Here is a 23,905-nt window from a genome sequence, read left to right as displayed (position 1 = left end):
CCGCCTCTTAAAGGGGACGTACGCCCATTTGCCCACCGCTGCCATTGTGCCGACGTACATCGGCACAATGGCAGCGATATAACCCGGATGAATTATGAATTTCAATCCATGTATGGTCCGCTTTACCCTTCTCTTTCACTTGAAGTACATGCCATATAAAGCACAGAGGCATTGGAAGCTGACAATATAACTAAACGGTGATGCGGCCATGATTTTTTTACATTTTCAGCTGCAAACATGATTTATACTTCATATTTGCATGACATATAGATGTGACGTTTTCAGTTTTCATGCAGATGTGGAGCACATGAAAACTTTTTTTATTTTCTGTGCCCTCGGGTCTGCAGTATTTGTGCTTCTGATTTTGCTTGCAGTGCGGATTTACAGTCCGTGAGCAGAAAAGAAGGCTGAGAGCGGATGTGCTGCTGGGATTGTGGCGGCAGTGACAGCGTGTGGATGTACAGATCTCGGATTCCGCCGTGCACGCCTGCAGTGAGCGAGCGGCGGCTCCGATTTATTATCCAGCAGGAAATTTCAGTTAGCAGCGGTGCAGAGAACACATTATTCCGTAGGAGAGACAACATCTGTACGTGCGTAAAGAGGACTCTCTGCTGGGAGCGATCTGAGAGTAAGGGCCTTTTCCTTTTACCACTCCACCAGCCTTTTGGTGGCTGGTGGAGCGGTAAAAACAGGCAGCTGAGCTGCGTTTTTTTTTTGTTTGTTTTTTGCCCACCTCAAGTGTAAACTACAGCTGGAGGGGGCTGTTCACATGTGGCAAATTTAATGCTGGATGTCGAGTTGACTGGTGGAACTTGGCCACTCAAGTCAGAGCTACGTGTACCTTTGTGAATACATTATTAATAGCCCTGGAGGGGGGGGGGAGGTTATTAAAATCAGGACTCTGTTTAGACCCCTTCTCTTTCACTACTTTTTAGACAGAGAAAATGATTGAGGACACAAAGCCCCAATCCTTTCTCTGCTGCAGTGTCAGCCCTCCTGCAGGCTCCTCCACACTGCTAGACCCATTTCTGGGGCCTCTTCTGTACTCCAGTGGTTGGATTTCTCTGATGCCATCAAGTCCAATGCAGGAACCATAGCTATGAATTGGACACCAGGATGCCGTGGGACAGTCCACTGCTGGGGCATAGATGGCGCCATCTGCCAGGGGAGCCAAGGCTGAGGTAAGTAAAAATACTTTTACCATCCCTTAGGCCAAATGAGCATTTAACCCTTGCAGTGGGGCTGTTAGTTTTCCTGGAGTTGGGCTTTCACCTTTCCACTTCTTCTATCAATAATTAACTGAAAATTATAAGGTAGAGTTATTTAAAGGATAAGTTCACCTTTCATAACATGTTACACCCATATTCAGGGTGTAAGGCCCCAGTCACATGGACGGACCGATCCGGTCCACCTGTCAGTCTTTTAGTCGGACCCGATCAGACCATCTATTGCTCTCTATGGAGCGACGGATGTAAATGGACATGTGTCTGTTTACACCCTCCGACATCTGATCCTATCTGCTAATAAACAGACGGATGGGAGATCTATTCCCTGTCCACCTGGTGGATTGGATCAGATGACATTTGGATGTGAATAGACAGGCAGTTCTTTTGCATCCAACTCCCCCCATAGAGGAAAGCGTGCAAGGGCCTGCCTGATTGCATACAAATTAAAAGTGTTTAGGTCTGACCTCATAATATATGGTTTTGGTAAAACTAAAGGAATTTTTTTTTTTTGCAAGAAAGTTGTATAATGTATGACCAGCCCTAGTCTGTACTGACTCCTGCACTTCAGCCTCTGTCTTTTTCTGCATCGGCCCCTCTGTCCTAAATATTCAGATCTGGTCCTGTTATCAAAGCTGTATTGGCCTCTAATGCCCCGTACACACGGTCGGATTTTCCGACAGAAAATGTGTGATAGGACCTTGTTGTCGGAAATTCCGACCGTGTGTGGGCTCCATCACACATTTTCCATCGGAATTTCCGACACGCAAAGTTTGAGAGCAGGATATAAAATTTTCCGACAACAAAATCCGTTGTCGGAAATTCCGACCGTGCGTACACAAATCCGACGCACAAAGTGCCACGCAACTCAGAATAAATAAAGAGATGAAAGCTATTGGCTACTGCCCCGTTTATAGTCCCGACGTACGTGTTTTACGTCACTGCGTTCAGAACGATCGGATTTTCCGACAACTTTGTGTGACCGTGTGTATGCAAGACAAGTTTGAGCCAACATCCGTCGGAAAAAAAATTTCTGTCTGTCTGTCCATGTGCTGGCATTCTGTTGTTCTCAGCCGGCAGTTGTCTATCTGGGAATCCCATGAGTTGCATATTGGGAGCTGTCCTACTGGTCCATCTGTACCTTTAAAAGCGCTGGTCCCTGCTTCCTAATAGATCCATTAACCGTCATTCTTATTTCTTTTGCATCACATTCTCTACCTGCTCTATACCCACTCTTGCTATGCCTTGGATTTATATTATGCTCCTGACAACAAGTTCCGACTACCCCCGGATCTATACAGTACTACCCCCTGCAACCCCCAAACACTTTTTAGAAACTATATGCTGCCTTAACACATTTATGTCTGCAATATGTAGTTTAATGTTCCTTTGTGCACGACCCCCTGTGTAGAGGGAATGTTAATCTACGATCCATTTTGAAATTAGCAGCACACGCTCACACACGCTGCTAACAATCTGGAACCAGCCAGCATGGATCCTGATCTTGTCATCACTATAGGCTCTATTCACAAAGCTAACACACCATGAGAATCATTATTTAAAAAAAAAAAAAATTATAGTTTTTCCAGTTGAGTTCAGTAAGATTTGCAAATTGCCTTGCATGTGGCTAAATAAAGATCCTTATTCCTGTGTTAAAGCTTTGTGAAGTGTGTGTTATGTCAGCTATGACATGGTGATCACATGGCTTTGTTTGTAAACAGCCATGACTGACTGATGGACTGCTATATTTGGTCTGGACATAGAGTTGCCACCTCATCCCTTTAAACCCGAACACATATTAATTACACGGGTTCTGTGGCTGATTGAAGTGGTAATTAAACTCACTTGGTGTCTTATCTGCAATAAATTAACCTCAGAACCTGTGTAATTCATATGTGTTCGGGTTTAAAGGGATGAGGTGGCAACCCTATCTGGACACCTTAGCATTAATGATCTGTGTTCACAAAAAGTTTAAAGGAATCTATTCCTAAAATCTATTCTTAAAACTGTCCCCCCCCCCCCCCCCCATGCAGTGGGGCTGTGCTTGCACTGCGCGTGTTAACTTCTTGCTTTTGTTGCAGGGATCTCCAAACTATGGCCCTCCAGCTGTTGCAGAACTACACGTCCCATGAGCAGTGGCGTAGCGTGGGGGGTGCAGGGGGTGCCGTGGCCCCGGACGCGATATTTAGGGGGGCGCCAGTATGTGTCACTGGCTGCCTCCTCCTAATTTCTAATTTTGTGTCCCCGGGCTCCGGCCGCCATGTTAAGTGTCCGGCGCCCTGTGATTGGGTGTATGGGGGTCATGTGAGGCGCCCCGCCTCCGCACATGACCCCCATACACCCAATCACAGGGCGCTGGATACTGAACATGGCAGCAAGCAGAGCGCAGGGGAGAGAAGAAAGTGAGCCGCCGCTGTGTTCTCCTCCTCATCCGGATCGATGCAGCCAGGAGAAGAAGGTGAGTGAGAGTCTTGTTACTGGGAGGGGGGCGGGGGCAAGAGAGAGAGACTGTAGGCAGGACAATGTAGTTTAGTATAGTATGGAGGTCAGTGTAGTGTCACTATGGAGGTCAGTGTAGTGTCACTATGGGGGGCAGTGTAGTGTCACTATGGAGGTCAGTGTAGTGTCACTATGGAGGTCAGTGTAGTGTCACTATGGAGGTCAGTGTAGTGTCACTATGGAGGTCAGTGTAGTGTCACTATGGAGGTCAGTGTAGTGGACAGTATTGGAGGAGACAAGTCAGTGCAGCCAAGTCCTGTCTCCCCTATCACAGGATCTGTTACACACACACAGATCCTCAGTGTCTGGGGGAGGGGCGCTGATGTTCTCCTAACCAGCAGGAGCCCGGGAGGAAGGACATCTCCCATGCTGTTATGATAAGGTCAGTACATTTGTTAGGGGGATGTTGTGTAATTATTGTGCTAGGGGACAGACTGCTGCTTCCCCCATGTAATGTGCTCTCTTGTGCCCAGTGCCCACCATGTCATGTGCCTTGCAGTGCCCCCCATGTAATGTGCTGTGCCCACCATGTCCTGTCATGTGCATTGCAGTGCCCCCATGTAATGTTCTGTGCCCACCATGTCATGTGCATTGCAGTGCCCACTATGTAAAGTGCTGTGCCCCGCATGTCATGTACCTTGCAGTGCCCCCCCATGTAATGTGCTGTGCCCACTATGTCATGTCATGTGCCTTGCAGTGCCCCCCCATGTAATGTGCCGTGCCCACCATGTCATGTGCCTTGCAGTGTCCCCATGTAATGTGCTGTGCCCACAATGTCATGTCATGTCATGTGCCTTGCAGTGCCCCCATGTAATGTGCTGTGCCCACCATGTCATGTCATGTGCCTTGCAGTGCCCCCCATGTAATGTGCTGTGCCCACCATGTCATGTGCCTTGCAGTGCCCCCCATGTAATGTGCTGTGTACAGTATGTCATTTGCTGTACGTTGCAGTGCCCACCATGTAATGCGCTGTGCTGAACAATGTCATGTGCTGTGCAGTGCATTGCCCTTCATGTGATGTGCAGTGCCCACTATGTCATGCTGTGCCTTGCAGTGCCCACCATGTCATGTGCAGTTCCTAACATGTAATGTGCAGTTGCATTTCCCACCATGAAACGTGCTATGCCATGCAGTGCCCACCATGTAATGTGTTGTGCCCACCATGTAATGTTATGTGCCATTCAGTGCCCACCATGTAATGCGCTGTGCCCACCATGTCATGTGCCTTGCAGTGCCCCCCATGTAATGTGCTGTGTCCAGTATGTCATTTGCTGTACATTGCAGTGCCCACCATGTAATGTGCTGTGTCCAGTATGTCATTTGCTGTACATTGCAGTGCCCACCATGTAATGCGCTGTGCTGACCATGTCATGTGCTGTGCATTACATTGCCCTTCATGTGATGTGCAGTGCCCACTATGTCATGCTGTGCCTTGCAGTGCCCACCATGTAATGTGCAGTGCCCACCATGTCATGTGCTGTGCCTTGCATTGTCCACCATGTAATGTGCAGTGCCCACCATGCCATGTGATGTGCCATCCAGTGCCAACCATGTCATGTGCAATGCCCACCATGTCATGGCTGTGCCTTGCAATGCCCGCTATGTAATTTGCAGTGTCCACCATGTCATGTGCTGTGCCAAACAGTGATCCCACCATGTAATGTGCAGCGCCCACCATGTCATGTGCACTTCCCACCATGTCATGTGCTATGCTGTGCCCACCCTGCCATGTGCTGTGCCCAGCATGTAGTGTGTTGTGCCCACTGTGTAATGTGCTGTGCTGTTCAACAGTGCCCACCATGTCATGTGCAGTTCCTAACATGTAATGTGCAGTTGCATTTCCCACCATGAAACGTGCTATGCCATGCAGTGCCCACCATGTAATGTGTTGTGCCCACCATGTAATGTTATGTGCCATTCAGTGCCCACCATGTAATGTGCTGTGCCCACCACGTCATGTGCTGTGCCATGTAATGCGCTGTACCCACCATGTAATGTGCTGTGTCATACAGTGCCCACCATGTCATGTGCAGTGCCCATCATATAAATTGCTGTGCAGTGCCCACCTAGTATGGTGGACAGTGTAGTATGGTGGACAGTGTAGTATGGTGGACAGTGTAGTATGGTGGACAGTGTAGTATGGTGGACAGTGTAGTATGGTGGTCAGTGTAGTATGGTGGTCAGTGTAGTATGGTGGTCAGTATAGTGTAGTATAGTGGACAGTGTAGTATGGTGGTCAAGTGTAGTGTAGTATAGTGGACAGTGTAGTATAGTGGACAGTGTAGTGTAGTATAGTGGTCAGTATAGTGGACAGTTTAGTATAGTGGTCAGTGTAGTATGGTGGCGAGTATAGTATAGTGGTCAGTGTAGTGGACAATGTAGTGTAGTGGACAGTGTAGTTCTCAGTGTAGTGGTCAGTATAGGAATCAGGTAGGTCAGTACTATTGTATTTGAAGGGACTCAGGGATCGCTAAAAGTCCGCAGGTTGGGGGGGGCGCAAATTACTTGCCTTGCCCCGGGTGCTGACAACCCACGCTACGCCACTGCCCATGAGGCATTGTACAACTCTGACATTCACAGACAAGACTAGGCATGATGGGATTTGTAATTCCTGAACAACTGGAGGGCCATAGTTTGGAGACCACGGGGGATTGGAAAGCGGAGATATACTTGCTTAAAGTGGTTGTAAACCCTAACAGACCACTTTGACCTACACGGTTTAGGAGATATTTGCAAAAAGACAGGCACGGCTGTCTACGACGCACTGAGCATGCCACTGCTAACGGCGATATGCTCCCTTGTGCATGTGTGTGAGTGACGTTATCGCGGCTCCGGCCAATCACAGCGCCAGAGCCACGATACCCGGAAAGAAGACGGACGCTCCTTAGCAGAGGGGACAGCGGTGACGTCGCAGGCTCCTGTGTCAGGTAAGTGACACATAATGGGCTACTATGCAATGCATAGTAGCCCATTATGCTTTATCTTTGCAGGGAAACAAAGAGGAAGTAAACCCATCAGGGTTTACTTCCTATTTAACATTTGATCCTCCCCGCACAAGTCCGGTCCCTGTGGCTTCTGCCCCCACTACAGTTTTGTGCGGTGAACTGTTCCTTATGTCATCACACCCATATATCGTGCAGACGTCAGGAACAGGCCACCGCTGGATCATGGAGGAGTGATATTTGCCGCTGGAGCGGAGGATCGGGTGAGTATGCAGCTTTCTGGTCGCCCCTTGACAAAATGAGTAGTTAACCCATGCAGAGCAGGCACAGCGCCACTGCCTGGGGAAAAAAATTGCCCAGAGTTCAGCTTTAAAAAATGGTGGGTGCCATTGCTGACCTGAAATGGCTAGTTGCTTGGCTGTCTCTGGCTTCAATATTTTAAGACACAACCTCATACAAGCTTACAGATCAAGAAAGTCAGAACTAATCTGCATACTTTTTCTGAATCCGTGACTTTGAAAGTCCCAAATCCCTTGAAACAGCATTTCAACCCGGGAATTATTTCTAAAAGCAGAGGTCAGCAGTGACAACCTTTGACATACAGGTATCCTTCAACTGGAATAGTCACACACCTTATTGTTTAAAAACTAACAACAGAATTTTAAACATCTTGTGATATAACAAATGTGTTTTTCCTAGGCCCCCTGGAGTCTCTTACTTTCATGGACTCAGAAAGTCAAGGCAACCACTCCCCCCAAGTGGTTATAGTTGGTGCTGGATTTGCAGGACTCGGTGCTGCCAGCATCTTGGTCAAGCATGGCATAAACAACTTGGTTGTTCTGGAAGCTTTAGACCGCGCAGGCGGGAGAGCTTTGACCCATAAACCTTTCGGGGCAGCAGCACTGGAGCTAGGGGCCACGTGGATCCATGGTCAGAAGGAAAATCCACTTTATCAAATGGCCAAGGAGAATCGGTTGCTGGCAGATGATGGCTTCAACATGGTGACCTGCCAGCCAACATCGGTTACCCCTCAGGATTACTTTTTCACAGAAGAAGGAAAGCTGCTGCCATCACCCCAGGTTGAGAAAGTCACTTGTTTTTTTGGTGACCTGATGTCCAAGATTATCCAGCAGGACTTTAAACCTGAATGTGAGTCGTGGTCGGTTGGGAAGTATCTAGATCATGAATATGCCTTATCCAGTGTTTCCAGAGCCGAGAGCTCAGATGGAGTTTATGAATGGTGTAAGAGGGCCGAATGTATTGATGAGGCTTGTAACTCCATGTATGAATTCTCTTTGAGCCAGCTTGGCTTCTACACTGCATTAGAAGGACCTTTTTTCAATTCTTTGAACAGCAAAGGCTACCAAGCCTTGCTGGATATTTTGATAGACAAATTACCACCTAATAGCCTACGCTGCCATAAACCAGTTCGATGCATTCAATGGGAAGGATCTCCAACCCCAGCCACCAGAACAGCTAAGTATCCTGTCAAGGTTCTTTGTGAAGATGGTGAGGAGTTTCCAGCAGATCATGTGATTGTCACAGTGTCCCTCGGCTGCTTGAAGGAAAGGGCATCCACCTTTTTTGACCCACCATTACCAAAAGGCAAACTAGAAGCCATTGAGCGTATGGGATTTGGCACCGTAGCCAAGATTTTCCTAGAGTTCTCTGAACCTTTTTGGCCAGAAGACTGTGCAGGAATACAGTTCGTTTGGAAGCAGGGTCCTGAAAGCTCAGAGGGATATTCTGAATCACTTCAAAAACATTCCTGGCGTTCACAGTGGTACGAAAAGATTGTGGGGTTTGACTGTGTCCCTATGCACAGGAGCACACTGTGCGGCTGGATCACTGGACTAGCTGCGGAGCACATGGAGAGCTTACCTGAAAAGGAGGTGGGGGATGTATGTACCAGGTGAGTAGACACTCTACACCAGTGGTCTCAAAACAGCGGCCTGCGGGCCAGATGCAGCCCTTTGCTAGCCTTTATCCAGCCCTTGGGGCACCATTCCTCCCACTGATACAAGACATTATTTCTCCTACTGACACAAACAATGAGGCACTACTCCTTCCACTGATACCAACAGTGGCATAAAATTCCTCCCACTTCCATTGACTCCAACAATGGGACATCATTTCTCCTTTGACACCAATGAAGGGGTACTATTCCTCCCACTGATACCAGTGATGGGGCACTGTACCTCCCACAGTCACCAATGATAGGGTGCTTTTCCTTCAGGGTTCCACCCAAATTTTGAACATTATCTCTATGCATTCTCTTCCTTGCCTAGATGCTGACATGCTGTGTAAAAAAATTTAAATCGCCGTAATTACCTTTTTTTTCTAATCTTCTTAGCACTTCCTGGTTTTCCTGCCATGGGAGTAGGCGTGTTTCTAGCCTCTCCCAGACCTCCCACAGTCCCCTGGGAGCTAGTCTCAGGCTTCCCAGCATGCATTGCACAACATCTTGGTGAATGCTGGGAGCACAGCATTCACTGCATCCAGGAAATACATGCTTGTGGGCTTCAAATGCCCACAATGAAGATGGAAACCGCCTTCAGTGAATTTTATAAGTTATTCTTTACAACGAAATCGGACACAGGCGGACTTATTACACAGAACATGTGAGTAGATAATCATGAGAACAAAAGTTTGTGAATGAACTCCAAAAAAAAAAAAACGATAGATAGGTGGACCCCCGCTTTAACATCAGCGATGGGGTACTATTCCTCCACAGTTGCTATGTAAATTTTTTACTCCCAAGGCTAAGTAATTGTTACTATCACTGATGCTGGGGCATTTTCGACTACCACTGGTCACAGTCCAGCCCCCCTAAAGTCCAAAGAACAATGAACTGGCTCTTCTTTATGAAGTTTGGAGACCCCTGCTCTGCACCCTTTCAGTCTTCACCCTCAACCTTTAATCTTAGTGTTATAAAATCCAATACAATCATATTCAGAAGGCTTCACACATTACTTCTGGTGGGATTGCTGTCAAGTTGTATTCAGGATTGTTATACTTTAAAGTATATGGTTGGGATTGGATAAGCAAGCATTTTTTTTTATTGCAGTCTGTGTCCCTGCATCCTCTCTTTTTGTCCTGATGAACCTTGTCACTAAGACAGAAAGAGATGGGAAATCCCAAACTTTTCATCACCGAATAGACATTTCCTCTGATGTCCTGTTCTGTTTCTGGGACAGGAAGTGAAGCTGAATCTCAAAAATAGGGCACAGACTGCAAAAAAATAGTGAAAAAAAGCTAACAGGCTTTTAATCCTACATAGCACATGTCAAACCTCCGGCCTGTAAGCCAAATGCGGCTGCCAAGCAATTTCATGTGGCCCTCACACCCAGGACTTTCTTTTTCAGCTGGAACCCTGCACACACACTCCTAAATCCTGCACTCTGTACAAATTGTGCCCCTTAGCTCTGAACTCTGTACATTGAGCATCCCTGAACTCCATATATAACACACTTCCGGTATTTATTGTCCTTTAGGATCCTCCCACTTGGCCACCCCTATTTAATGCTGTTCAGCAGGGTGGGGTGGGGCAGGGGGGACACTACAGTGGGGGGTGCAGGGGACAGAGAACACTGCAGTGTGGGGGAGGGGGTGTGCAGGGGACAGAGGACCCTACAGTTGGGGGGGGTGCAGGGGACAGAGGACCCTACAGTGGGGTTGGGGGGGTGCAGGGGACAGAGAACGCTACGGGGGGGGGCAGGGGAAAAGGACCTTACAGTGGGGGGGTGCAGGGGACAGAGGATGCTACAGTAGGGGGGTGCAGGGGACAGATGACACTACAGTGGGGGGTGCACGGGACAGAGGATACTCCTATGGGGGTACAGTGGACGCTGCAATAGGAGGGGACCCTATTGGGGAACCCATCACCCCTAGGGACAGGGACCCCTTCTCTCCTGGGGACAGGAACCCCATCACCCCTGGGGACAGGGACCCCGTCTCACTTGGGGACAGGGACCCCTTCTCACTTGGTGACATGGACCCCATCACCCCTGGGGACATGGACCCCATCACCCCTGGGGACATGGACCCCATCACCCCTGGGGACAGAAACCCCATCTCCCCTGGGGACAGGGACCCCATCACTCCTGGGGACAGGGACTCCTTCTCCCCTTGGGACAGGGACCCCATCTCCCCTGGGGACGGGCCCTCATCTCCCCTAAGGGCAGGAACCTCAGTTTCCCTAGGGACAGGAACCCCATCTCCAGACCATTCTGGCTAGCAGGGCTGTCGTCAGCCACCCTTGGGTGCCAGGATGGGGAGGGGGGCAGTAAAATCGAAATCCCCAGCCACATACTCCCTCAGAGTGAACTGGCTTTGTATTAGTTAAGCACCTTAAAACCTGTACTGTTAATATTACTGTGTTAGGATTTTTATTATCTGCGTTTATTAGTAGGTGAATGCAGCCCTCCGTGTATTCAAATACATTGAATCCGGCACTTAAAGCAGACTTCCACCCAAAAATGGAACTTCTGCTTTAAGAGAAGATGACCCCCTGACATGCCACATTTGGCATGTAATTTTTTTTGGGGGGAGCGGATACCCTCTTTTAAGAAGGTTCCAGCCCCCACTTCCTTCTGGCTCACCCTCGGCGCCGGAAGGAAGATCACCTCTCCCCCCTCCCTCTAGGCAATCATCTGGGACACGTCACAGGTCCCAGATGATTGCGCGGCCAGTCACGGCGCGTGCATGCGCAGTGGGTGCCCACAGTTACCATGCCGGCGCCGCCGAGCAGAGGGGGAAACAAGCAGGGCTTCGATCCCCCACATCTCTGGACCCTGGGACAGGTAAGTGTCCTGATTATTAAAAGTCAGCAGCTGCAGTATTTGTAGCTGCTGACTTTTCAATTTTTTTTTTTTTTTTTTTACGCGGAACTCCACTTTAAGTGGAAAAGGGTTGCTGACCCCTGGTCTAAGGGCTCTGTGCACACAGACTAGGTTGACCTCCGGCTGCAGGAAACTGAAAAATGCAGCAAAATGCAGCAAAATGCAGCAAAATGCAGCAGAACGTTCCTATCCTAAACGTGATTCTTCCACGTTGAGGTTGAACCTCCCTTAACCGCAGCAGCTTCTAAGCTCTTGTAAAAGCCTATGTGTACATTGTACATTTTCTAGTGCCGTCGTAGTGTTGTACTCACCACGTTCTTGACGGTCGAAAGTTCAGAGAACTTTTGTGTGACCCTGTGTATGCAAGCCAAGCTTGAGCGGAATTCCGTTGGAAAAACCATCCAAGGTTTTTCCGACGAAAATTCCGATCGTGTGTACGCGGCATAAGTGGTGTCAGCCCTGCCCGGTTTTCTTTTGCTAGACTACTCAAACCCATCCCATATCCTCTTCTCAGCATAGAGATGAATCATTTTGTAGTCACAAGATAACAACTAGGAGGACAAAATAGACTTCTTGAGAACTCACATTTTTTTTTATACTTATTGAGCAGATATACTGTATGTAAGTTCTTTCAATGGTTATTAAATAATGTACAGCACACTATATCATGAACACACAACCAATAAGTAATAATACAAATAGTGAATGAATAATAAGTCCAATAAATCATATGCAAAGTCCAGTATTGGTGCTCATGCTCGGTGCCACTTCATTATAAAACTAATAGTGGATGGGACATCCAAAGTCCATACAATTACTGTTTTCACAAAAGTACTCTCCCACTGCCACTTCGTGCTGAACACCTCCACACCGCACTCACCAGAAACCAATGATGCTTTGTATAACAAATGGGTCTAAATGTGCCTGTGACACCCTAGATATGGGTCTGGACTGCTCCACTTGGTATTCCTTATTGATCTTTATCCAGCTGTGACCTCTTGTCTGGGTTGGCCCGATGGTACTCATAAAGGAAATGATAGGAACACTCTCAGTGTTAATAAATAATTGAAATCACTGCACCTACATGTACATAATAGTGAGATCGCTTTAACAATGAGGAAGTGCTGCTCTGCTTAAATCCTGTGTGTGCTCCGAACCCAGGATATGACATCACCCGGAAGTTCTGCCCGGTACAGGATGTGACCGTTGTGACGTCACCTGGAAGTCCCTCCCAGCCTATTTTGTCAACAAAGTGACAGAGAAAATTGAGTACTGTCCGTGATACTTTTTTTATTTGCACTAACATACAATTTTTCAGGACAAGCTTTCGGGGTATGTCCCCTTCTTCAAGGTCCAAGCAGTACTGATTCACAAATTTTTAAGCAAAGTCTTCAGGTTGTGTTTTTATTGATATAGTGCGCTGTACATTATTTATATTCAATTGTGAGTTTTTAACACCTTTTCTGCCAAGAGTATAATTATATACAGTGGATATGAAAAGTCTACACACCCCTGTTAAAATGTCAGGTTTCTGTGATGTAAAAAAAAAAATGAGACAAAAATAAATCATTTCAGATTTTATTCCACCTTTAATGTGACCTATAAACTGTACAACTCAGTTGAATAACAAACTGAAATCTTTTAGTTGGAGGGAAGTAAAAATTAAAAACTAAAATAATATGGTTGAATAAGTGTGCACACCCTTACACTAATACTCTGTTGAAGCACCTTTGATTTTATTACAGCACTCAGTCTTTTGGGGTATGAGTCTATCAGCATGGCACATCTTGTCTTGTCAATATTTGCCCACTCTTCTTTGCAAAAACATTCCAAATCTTTCAGATTGCGAGGGCATCTCCTGTGCTCAGACCTCTTCAGATCACCCCACAGATTTTCAATCGGATTTAGGTCTGGGCTCTGGCTGGGCCATTCCAAAACTTGAATCTTCTTCTGGTGAAGCCATTCCTTTGTTGATTTGGATGTATGTTTTGGGTCATTCTAATGCTGAAATATGAAGTTCCCCCTTCATGTTCAGCTTTCTTGCAGAATCCTGAAGGCTTTGTGCCAATATTGACTGTTATTTGGAAAGGTTCATAATTCCCTCTACCTTGACTAAGGCCCCTGTTCCAGCTGAAGAAAAAAAGCCCCAAAGCATGCTGCCACCACCATGCTTCACGGTGGGTATGGTGTTCTTTTGGTGATGTGCAGTGTTGTTTTTGCTCCAAACCTATCTTTTGGAATTATAGCCAAAAAAGTTCAACCTTGGTTTCATCAGACCATAACATATTTTTCCCACATGGTTTTGGGAGACTTTGGATGTGTTTTTGCTAAATTTAGCCGGGCTTGGGTGTTTTTCTTGATAAGAAAAGGCTTCCGTCTTGCCACTCTACCCCATAGCCCAGGCATATGAAGAATATGGGAGATGGTTGTTACATGTACCACACAGCCAGTACTTGCCATATATTCCTGCAGCTCCTTTAATGTTGCTGTAGGCCTCTTGGCAGCCTCCCTGACCAGTTTTCTTCTTGTCTTTTTCATCAGGTTTGGAGGGACGTCCAGTTCTTGGTAATGTCACTGTTGTGCCATATTTTCTCCACTTGACGATGACAGTCTTCACCGTGTTCCATGGTATATCTAATGCCTTGGAAATTCTTTTGTATCCTTCTCCATGACTGATACCTTTTAACAATGAGATCCCTCTGATGCTTTGGAAGCTCTATGTGGGCCTTGGCTTTTGCTATAGGATGCGACTAAGAAAAAGTCAGGAAAGATCTACTAGAACAGCTGAACTTTATTAGGGGTTAATCACTCTAAATGATGGCAGGTGTGTACTGACTCCTATTTAACATCAGTTTGAATGTGATTGCTTAATTCTGAACACAGCTACGACCCCAGTTATAAGAGGGTGTGCACACTTATGCAACCACATTATTTTAGTTTTTTATTTTTACTTCCCCTCCCTAAAAGATTTCAGTTTTTCAATTGAGTTGTACAGTTTATAGGTTACATTAAAGGTGGAAAAAATTCTGAAATTATTTATCTTTGTCTCATTTTTTTACATCACAGAAACCTGACATTTTAACAGGGGTGTGTAGACTTTTTATATCCACTGTAGCTGGTACTTAAATGCAGTTTTTTTTTTTTTTTATAAAGCTTTCAATGGTTTATTTAACAAAAAAAAAAAAAAAAAAAACAAATAAAGATATGATCATTGTTGGGTTTTACATACACTTTAACTATGTGTTTAGGTATAAAGATGATCAGCATTCTGCCTTCTTGTTCCTTTTGCTATCCCATCTAACAACAGCTGTGTATAGAGACTTTAATTCACCACAGCTCTCTAGCAATCCCTAGATAGCAGCTGTGAAACTCTGTGAAAAATATCAACTTTTCCTTCAGAAGCTGGATGTGTACAACTGCAGTGTGTGACAGTTTGGAGTTTGCCTCCTTTGATAAATTGACATTAGCTTTTCTTTCCTGATCGGCTGAATTATTATTTTTTTAATGGCTGTTCTCTTCTTGTTTTTCCAGCTCCACCCCTGATGACACGCCTGTGGCACAGGCGTATCATCAGAGGCCGGCTGCAAGAGCCAGGGAGGGACATCCAGCTCCCAGATCACATGTAGTGTACCCCACGTAGGAGCTGCAAGTGAACTGGGATCCCCCACCCTGCATAGCCAGGCACACAGAATTTCCACAGTCTCCCAGTGTCAGAAAACAGTCCAGCACTTTATTTTTTTGTATTTTATTGAGGGGATAAAACTTGGATGGGGAGTAGGGGTATTATTGGATGCCCACTTGACTTCAGACAACTTCAGGGACAACCTTCCTGTATACAGTCGATATACACTCCCTCTCTTCCTCCAGTAGTAGCTTGCTTGCAGAACCTCAGCTGGCACACTGATGGTTAATCTGAAAAAAGCACAGATTTTTAAGCAATAGCCCTTTGCAGGCAGGAAACTGAGGCCCCCTTAAAGTGTGCAGCCACAAAAGTCAGTTTCCAACATTACATTCTTGTGACTACCGATCCCAGCACCACCTCTTCAGGCTCTGCCAGCCCGCCTGGCTGCAGCGACCCCTTTAAAAAGCCCCCCAGCTACTTCTCCTCAGTCCTCCCAGACTGCTCACTCACCAGCCCACCCAGCTGACTTCTCTAGAGAACTCCTGAAAGTACTAACCTGCTCCTGCTGTCCTCTCCTTGCTCCTGTGCCTCCAGGAAGGATATCATCTGTGTGTTGTAGAGGATCCCTTCCAGTACTTAAGCCCCAGGCCCGAGGTCACCACCCCAAACCAGGGGGCATCCTCAAGGGCCACCGACAGCGTTCTCACCACTCCTTCTCCCACCCAACTGCTTTTTGCTGGCCTGACCCATGAGTATTTATGAGGTACCCGCCCCCTGCCAACCCACTTACTGGGGTTTGGCTGGGGCCCTCATCAATACTCCAGGCAGCTCCTCCTAAACTCCACTCTTTACTTCTGGAAGCTTCTCCAAGGTTCTAGAGTGCAGGGGAAGTTATCAAAGATGCTGCCTGCTGAGTCATCCAGCCTCCCTGAGTCACTCAACGCTGACCCAGATTCAAACAAGCCTGGCTCTAAGCCAGGCCAAATTTTCCTACACTAACATCTAATCTATTCTAGCACACCAGAGGGTGCTACCCGCATAAGAAAGGAAATTGTCAGTGTGGGACTAAGTGACCAGCAGCAAAATAGTAGGCATGTATGTTTATGAAAGACAACTTAGCCTAAAAGGTAAGAGGAGATTTAAAAAAAGCTAGAGAGGTCAGGGGTGACTTGTCTGCAACTTCTTTGGCCTCCTTCACACGGGCGATTTCCTGCATACACCGGATTCCAGCTGCAAGAGTCAGCGGATACTTGCAGCTGGGATGACAGGTGTATGCTAACAGCGGCAGCCAGTCAGCTGGTACAAAGTAATGACAGGCTGAGAGGAGCCGTCACTGTTTGCATGTACCAGCGGTGGATCTCTGAGTATGGAACCATCTTTCTGCATCCAGGGTTGCTCATCTGTTCCCAACTTCATGTAACTACTAAAGGCCCCTTTCACACTGGGGCGGTTTGCAGGCGATATTGCGCTAAAAATAGTGCCTGCAAACCGACCTAAAACTGCCGCTGCTGTGTCTCCAGTGTGAAAGCCCGAGGGCTTTCACACTGAAGCGGTGCGCTGGCAGGAGAGAAAAAAAAACTCCTGCAAACAGCATCTTTGGAGCGGTGAAGGAGCGGTTTATTCACTGCTCCTTCACCGCTCCTGCCCATTGAAATCAGTGGGGCAGCGCGGCTAAACTGCCGGCATAGCGCCGCTGTAGCGACGCTTTGCGGGCGGTTTTAACCCTTTTTCAGCCGCCAGCGGGGGTTAAAAATGCTCCGCTAGCGGCCGAATACCGCCTCTTAAAACGACAGTAAAGCGGCACTAAAAATAGCGCCGTTTTACCGCTGACGCCCCCACCGCCTCAGTGTGAAAGGGGCCTTAGTGCACAGCTGCATGCAAACAGCTACAGCTCCCTTCAACCTGTCATTACATTGTACAGACTGAGCGGCTGTTAGCATGCACCTGTCATCCCAGCCGTAAGAATCCAGTGCATGCAGGTAATCGCCCCTGTGAAGGAGGCCTTTTACTTGTCAGAAATATGCAAATAGTTTAAAGTGGTTCTAAAGCCTCAAGGTTTTTTATCTTAATGCATTCTATCCGTTATGATAACTGCTGCAATATCCCCCACCCCCCCCCTATTCTTACCTTTGGGAACATGCATTGGGAACATGTTACATGTTCCACCCTAAAAACAGGTGGAAAATGTAACATGCTCCAAAAGGTGAACTTCTCCTTTAAATTCAGACACCTCCAGCCAATCAGTATCTCTACCTTAAAATTGATTCCCCTTTGACAGATTTCCGCCTGCCACCCAGATTGGCTTTGCATGGGTGCTGGAGACTGAAGGCACCCTAGAGCTCTGTTGGGTAAGGAATTGGCAGCTTTATGCATTAGATGTCATAGGACAGCGGGATGCTGGAAATTAGCTTACATTTAGTGCAGACTTTAGTTCCGCTTTAATGCATTCTTGGGCAGCTCTGGCAGAGAACTGCCTGTCCTCTAGTATTGCGTGGGATGTATCGGAAATGCATCCTGCATCCATTGCGTTCTATTTCGCCTGTCTCCGCGCCACTTAGCTAGAGAGCTATTATAAGCCACAAGTTATGTCACACGTCCATTGCTTCCTACTGTTTGTGGCTATATTGTTTTTTTTTTTCAGCTGTTATCTTGGGAATGCTGATCTGGGGAATCACCAGCGATTGGGCTATATATAGCCCCCATTATAGTATCTTCTCCCCCCCACCCTCTCATTTAACTGCAGTAAGTGATTCACAAGAGTTTCCATCTTAGCACTAACTGAATCATTAATGCTCTCTTTGTATTCATGGAAATTGTTTCCCAGAAGTATTTAATGTGTGTGATCTGTTTTCTCTCTCTCTCTCCCTCTCCCTCTCCCTCTCCCTCTCCCTCTCCCTCTCCCTCTCCCTCTCCCTCTCCCTCTCTCCCTCTCCCTCTCCCTCTCCCTCTCCCTCTCCCTCTCTCCCTCTCCCTCTCCCTCTCCCTCTCCCTCTCCCTCTCTCCCTCTCCCTCTCTCCCTCTCCCTCTCTCTCTCCCTCTCTCCCCTTTTCTCACTTTAGGCTATTGAAGCAATTTACTGGCTGGCCAGTGCCAGAGCTGCGAGGGGTGCTGAGGTCCACCTGGCACAGTAATCCGTATGTCCGGGGCTCCTATACCAATGTGCCCATTGGAGTGGATGCCGTGAAGGAGCAGACAGCACTGGCAGAGCCGCTTCCGTCCACCTACCACAGAAAGGGGCTGCGGGTAGGTATCGGCCGGGGTTATTTTCACCACTCCGCTTTGTGCTTTTAAAGTTTGAAATCTCTCCAAAGCCCCCTCCTTAGACAGGACAAGTGTCTGCATTGGAAGATTTCTACTCTACAGGCATACCTCACTTTTAAGTACGCAATGGGACCAGAGCATGTATGTAAAACGAAAATGTACTTAACGTGAAGCAATACCTTTTTTCACTTCTGGGGTGTCAGGGGTTGTAGTGGGGGAGGTCAGGGGCTGTAAAGGGGGGTCAGGGGCTGTAGTGGGGGGGTCAGGGTCTGTAGTGAGGGTGTCAGGGGCTGTAAAGGGGGGTCAGGGTCTGTAGTGGGGGTGTCAGGGTCTGTAGTGGGGGTGTCAGGGTTTGTAGTGGGGGGTCAGGTGCTGTAGCGGGGGGGTCAGGGACTGTAGTGGGGGGGTCAGGGACTGTAGTGGGGGTGTCAGGGTCTGTAGTGGGGGTGTCAGGGTCTGTAGTGGGGGGTCAGGTGCTGTAGAGGGGGGGTCAGGGACTGTAGTGGGGGTGTCAGGGGCTGTAGTGGGGGTGTCAGGGGCTGTAGTGGGGGGTCATGGACTGTAGTGGGGGTGTCAGGGGATGTAGTGGGGGTGACAGAGGCTGTAGAGGGGGGTCAGGGACTGTAGTGGGGGTGTCAGGGTCTGTAGTGGGGGTGTCAGGGTCTGTAGTGGGGGCGTCAGGGGCTGTAAAGGGGGGTCAGGGACTGTAGTGGGGGTGTCAGGGGCTGTAGTGGGGGTGACAGGGGCTGTAGAGGGGGTGTCAGGGTCTGTAGTGGGGTGTCAGGGGCTGTAGAGGGGGTGTCAGGGGCTGTAGAGGGGGTCAGGGGCTGTAGTGGGGGTGTCAGGGGCTGTAAAGGGGGGTCAGGGACTGTAGTGGGGGTGTCAGGGGCTGTAGTGGGGGGTCAGGGACTGTAGTGGGGGTGTCAGGGGCTGTAGTGGGGGTGACAGGGGCTGTAGAGGGGGTGTCAGGGTCTGTAGTGGGGTGTCAGGGTCTGTAGTGGGGTGTCAGGGGCTGTAGAGGGGGTGTCAGGGGCTGTAGAGGGGGTCAGGGGCTGTAGTGGGGGTGTCAGGGGCTGTAGAGGGGGTGTCAGGGGCTGTAGAGGGGGTCAGGGTCTGTAGTGGGGGTGTCAGGGTCTGTAGTGGGGGTGTCAGGGGCTGTAGAGGGGGTCAGGGGCTGTAGTGGGGGTGTCAGGGTCTGTAGTGGGGGTGTCAGGGGCTGTAGAGGGGGGTCAGGGACTATAGTGAAGGGGTCAGGGAGTGTGTTCCCAAGTAGCAGGGAATCTGAACTATCCGTGCACGGATTACTCAGCTGCAGCTTTAGCTTGAGAGCCACTTTACATACACTCATGGTTATGTCCTTACACGCGAGTGTATGTAAAGGGAGTGTACTTAAAGGGGGGTATGCCTGTATTCCAGTTCTGGTGTCCGCTCTAAATTTGGGATTTCACCTTAGGTCCTGGTGACAGCAGTCAACAGGACAAATATAGAGGCTGAATTTCCCTTATGGGGACAGATATGACAGGGGTTCTAACTCTTCCCTACACCATCAAAACAAAAAAAAAAATGTGGACTTTAGATATACTTTAACCACTTGCCAATCGCATCACTTGGCATGGCGCTTCTCCTGCATCCACTGATCGACGAGGAGAGACCCAGAACAGAGCTCTGCCTATGTAAACAAGGCAGAGCTCTGTTCTGTCAGCGGGGATCTGATGGATTTTCTTTCCCTGCAATGCAGAAAATAAAATCCATCAGATCCCTAAAGCCCTGTACACACGAGCCGAATGTTGGGAGACCTTGTCCGGTTATGAAAAAAAAAAAAAACGACATTCGGCTCTTGTGTATGTCGTTCTGTCAGTTGGTCTGCAGTGTATGCTGGAAAACCAGCATCCGACTGACTCCTGATCAGCGCTCACAGCCAGTGGCAGAGAGCGCTGATCAAAGTGTTCTTGCGGGGAGCTGTCCCCCTGTCAGGACACAACAGCTCAGCTGGGGAGATCGCTGTACTAACCTCGCACGGCTCTGACAGGAGCTGTTAGTTTTTTTTTTCATGCAACCTGCAGTAGTGTAATTTGTACCCGGCTTTAGTAAAAACAGAACACATATGCCTTGTTTCCACTGAGCGGATCGGTTCGGGTTGGTTCGGTACAGTACGCTATTTTGAGTGTTTCCATTATGAAAGCGGCCCATACAACCGAACCATACCGCACCATTCATGGTCCTGCTTCAGATGTGAGGCCATAGAAAATGGTAAGGTACTAACTGGAGGCTGCTGGCATCACACGATACATTCCACTGATTGGTGGACAGAAAAAAGGCATTTTTTCTAAACCCCGTATGGCCCCTGGCAGTCCGACTTGCAGTGGAAACGCTCACCTGAATAGGCCGTACCATTCTAACCCTTCCAAACTGTACCGAGCCGAACCGCTCCACTCAGTGGAAACGAGGCAATATTCTGCACTGGCTAGGCACACAGTTAACCCTTTGATCGCCCTATATGTTTAACCCCTTCCCAGCCAATGTCATTAGTACAGTGACAGTGTATATTTTTAGCACTGATCACTGTATTAGTGTCTCTGGTTCCCTAAAAGTGTCAGTTAGTGTCAGACTGTCTGCTGCAATATCGCAGTCCCTTTATGATTTGCTGATCACCGCCATTACTAGTATAAGCAAATAAAAAAAAAGCATATATCGCATAATTTGTAGACGCTATAACTTTTGCGCAAACCAATCAATATATGCTTATTGAAATTTTTTTATACCAAATATACATATGTATATATGTATATATGTATATATATATATATATATATATATATATATATATATATATATACATACATAGTGGCTTAAATTTATGAAGACATTTTAATTTTTTTCTTTTTTTTATTGGATATGTTTTTACAGCAGAAAGTAAAAAATATTGTTTTTTTTGTTTTTGTTTTTTTTTCAAAATTATCTGTCATTTTTTTTTAAAAGCGCAATACCGGATGTGATCAAATTACCACCAAAAGAAAGCTCTATTTGTGGGAAAAAAAAAGGACATACAACTAATCTGGGTACAGCGTTGCACGATCACACAAATATCAGTTAAAATAAAGCAGTGCTGTATCGCAAAAAGTGGCCTGGTCAGGAAAGGGGGAGGGGGGAGGGGGTAAAACTTCCAGAGGGAGAATCGTTAAAGTACTGGTGCCCAAAAGTGGCTCAATGCCCAAATGCAACCCTTTGATGTTTGCAGCCTGTGCAATCAGCAGTGGGAACGCTGGTTTGTTTTCGGGCTTTAATAGCAGTGATCACTATAAGTCTCCTGTAACATGTCCCCAGTCTCTTTCCACCCTCGCCTGCAGCACATCTAGTGACTGTGACAATTTCCCCAAATAAGTCATCAGTGTCTATAACAGTCTTCTGCAGCATTACATACAGTATAATGAATATTTTGAATGGCCATTAGGTGACACCATAGGCAGCCGAGGTCCATTATGCCTCAGAAGAACTAAACACAAGAACAAAAATGTAACTTATTGCAGCTTATTAGTCTTTAGATGCCGTGGCTGCATTCATATTCTGTTTTTAGGCTAAAAAAAAATTTCAGCAAATACAGAAAATACCCATTGATCCTACCAAAAATGCAGTGTCCTCACTTCCTGTGAGCTGAAGTGTTCTCTTCCTTCTGTAAACGACTAATCTCCCCATCCCCATGCAATGCAGATGATCGATGGCAGGCATAGTTGTAGCCCACTCTGGGTGACAACCATGGCTCCCTCCATAGATACATTGGAGGAATGAGCGCAACCGCCCTGGGAAAGGAATTGTATTCACAGGATCAGGATTGTGCTTATAACACATGTGCGCGCGAACGCGTACTGTCATGTGCTACAGAGCAATTTGGTAAAATATTGCAGCTTTTACTTTTTTATTTTTTGCTTTTTTTTTCAAACTTCCATGTAATTCTTTGCGAAGCAGTGTGTTGCAATGCATTGATGCAATAAGTAATTTTTTTTTCTCATCGCACACAAACGCAATGCTTTGGTGTGAGCTGGCCACGTGAATAGCAATAGTATTTTCTGTGTTTTTCATTTGCGTGTGCTAATCAATACAGATCAATGCAGCTTAATGGACTAGATGTGAATAAGCGCTAATATTGTCAGTGCAAATTGTGTGTAACTGGTTGAAAGAAAAAAAAATCATTGCGTCAGACGGGTCCACCTCCTATTTTTAGTCTGGGCCAATGTTAGTCTTTCACAAAGCTTGCTCCTGACTGCTCTTTTTGTGTCCCTTCATGCAGCCTCTACAGGTACTCTTTGCAGGAGAGGCCACGCACCCAAACTTCTACACAACTACCCATGGTGCCTACATGACCGGGGTGCGGGAAGCCAATCGGCTTTTACAGCTGTATGAATTCAAGGCCAGCCCCCGTCTGTAATTAACCCTGCAACCAAGATATTCCCAAGAAGACCACACCATGTTCCTCCAGATGTGCTTCAAAGGGAACCTGTGACTTCAACATATTCTTTCATTGATTTGTATTAAAAATGCAATTTTAACTATTTTTATCCTCTGTATATTAATTTCCTTTACAGGTTGCTAGTCAGGTCTGTCCACCCAGACTGGATATTTCAAGTTTTGGTGGGTGATGGAGAGTTAAATGGTCTGACCGTTTCTTGGTCTTTTGGGGACTCTGTGAATAGACCCTTGAGTTACTAAGCGAATTTAAACTATTTTATTTTATTTAATATATAAAAGGTGGAGTTGAAGGACTGTAAAACTGGTATCAATAGATATGAATGATGTCGTCAGCACCCAAGCTAAGCTGTAATAAAGTGGTTGTAAACCCCATTCATGAAATCTGACCTGGGCACATATATCTGTAGTGTTTACTTATCTCTCTCCAAAGCTCTAAGTCCCGTGTCTTTCTGCTGCTCCATTCCTCTGTTATCAGCGTGATAACTTCTGACACGCTCTCCGACACAGGTGATAAAAGTAGCTGAAAATTTGTGTTGGGGAGGGAACTCTTTACAGTACAGCTCTGCATGTTTCTTCGTTCCTCTGCCTATGTGGAGGAAGGGGGTGGGGGGTTCCTTTCTTCCAATCAGCTCTCACACAGTGTATGCTCAGACTCCACACCCACTGCTGAAACAGTAAGGCTGCTTTCACATTGAGGCACTTTGCAGCCGCTCAATTAACTTCAATGTGAAAGCCCCGAGGGCTTACACACTGGAGCGGTGCGCTTGCAGGGCAGTCAAAAAAGTCCTGCAATCCGCATCTTTGGAGAGCTGTAGGAGCGGTGTATTTACCGCTCCTAAAGTGCCCCTTCCCATTGAAAACAATGGGGCAGTGCTGGAAACCTGCCGGCAAAGCGCTGCTGCAGCGCCGCTGCTGCAGCGGTGCTTTGTAGGCGGTTTTAACCCTTTTTCACCCGCTAGCGGGGGTTAAAACCGCCCTGCTAGCTGTCGAATAGCGCTGGTAAATCGGCGCTAAATATAGCGCCGCTTTACCGCCAGTGCCCACCCACGTCAG

General features: G+C 47.3%; 1 protein-coding gene across 3 annotated transcripts in view; it reads left to right on the top strand.

Annotated features, from left to right (window-relative positions):
- LOC141147143 (peroxisomal N(1)-acetyl-spermine/spermidine oxidase-like) overlaps positions 1 to 22,935 on the top strand; it is a 42,667-nt gene extending 19,732 nt beyond the window's left edge. For all 3 annotated transcript variants that reach the window (XM_073634274.1, XM_073634273.1, XM_073634275.1), the window contains 3 exons: positions 7,364 to 8,576; positions 18,187 to 18,370; positions 22,674 to 22,935. In XM_073634274.1, coding sequence (XP_073490375.1) covers positions 7,364 to 8,576; positions 18,187 to 18,370; positions 22,674 to 22,811 — 1,535 coding nt within the window. In that variant the 3' untranslated portion in view covers positions 22,812 to 22,935. The remainder of the gene's footprint in view (positions 1 to 7,363; positions 8,577 to 18,186; positions 18,371 to 22,673) is intronic.
- Positions 22,936 to 23,905: the final 970 nt, after the last annotated feature.

This window comes from Aquarana catesbeiana, linkage group LG06, assembly GCF_042186555.1.
Source record: "Aquarana catesbeiana isolate 2022-GZ linkage group LG06, ASM4218655v1, whole genome shotgun sequence".
Lineage (NCBI taxonomy): Eukaryota > Metazoa > Chordata > Amphibia > Anura > Ranidae > Aquarana > Aquarana catesbeiana.
The sequence above is the reverse complement of the archived record's forward strand: the minus strand, read 5'-3'. Positions and strand labels throughout refer to the sequence as shown.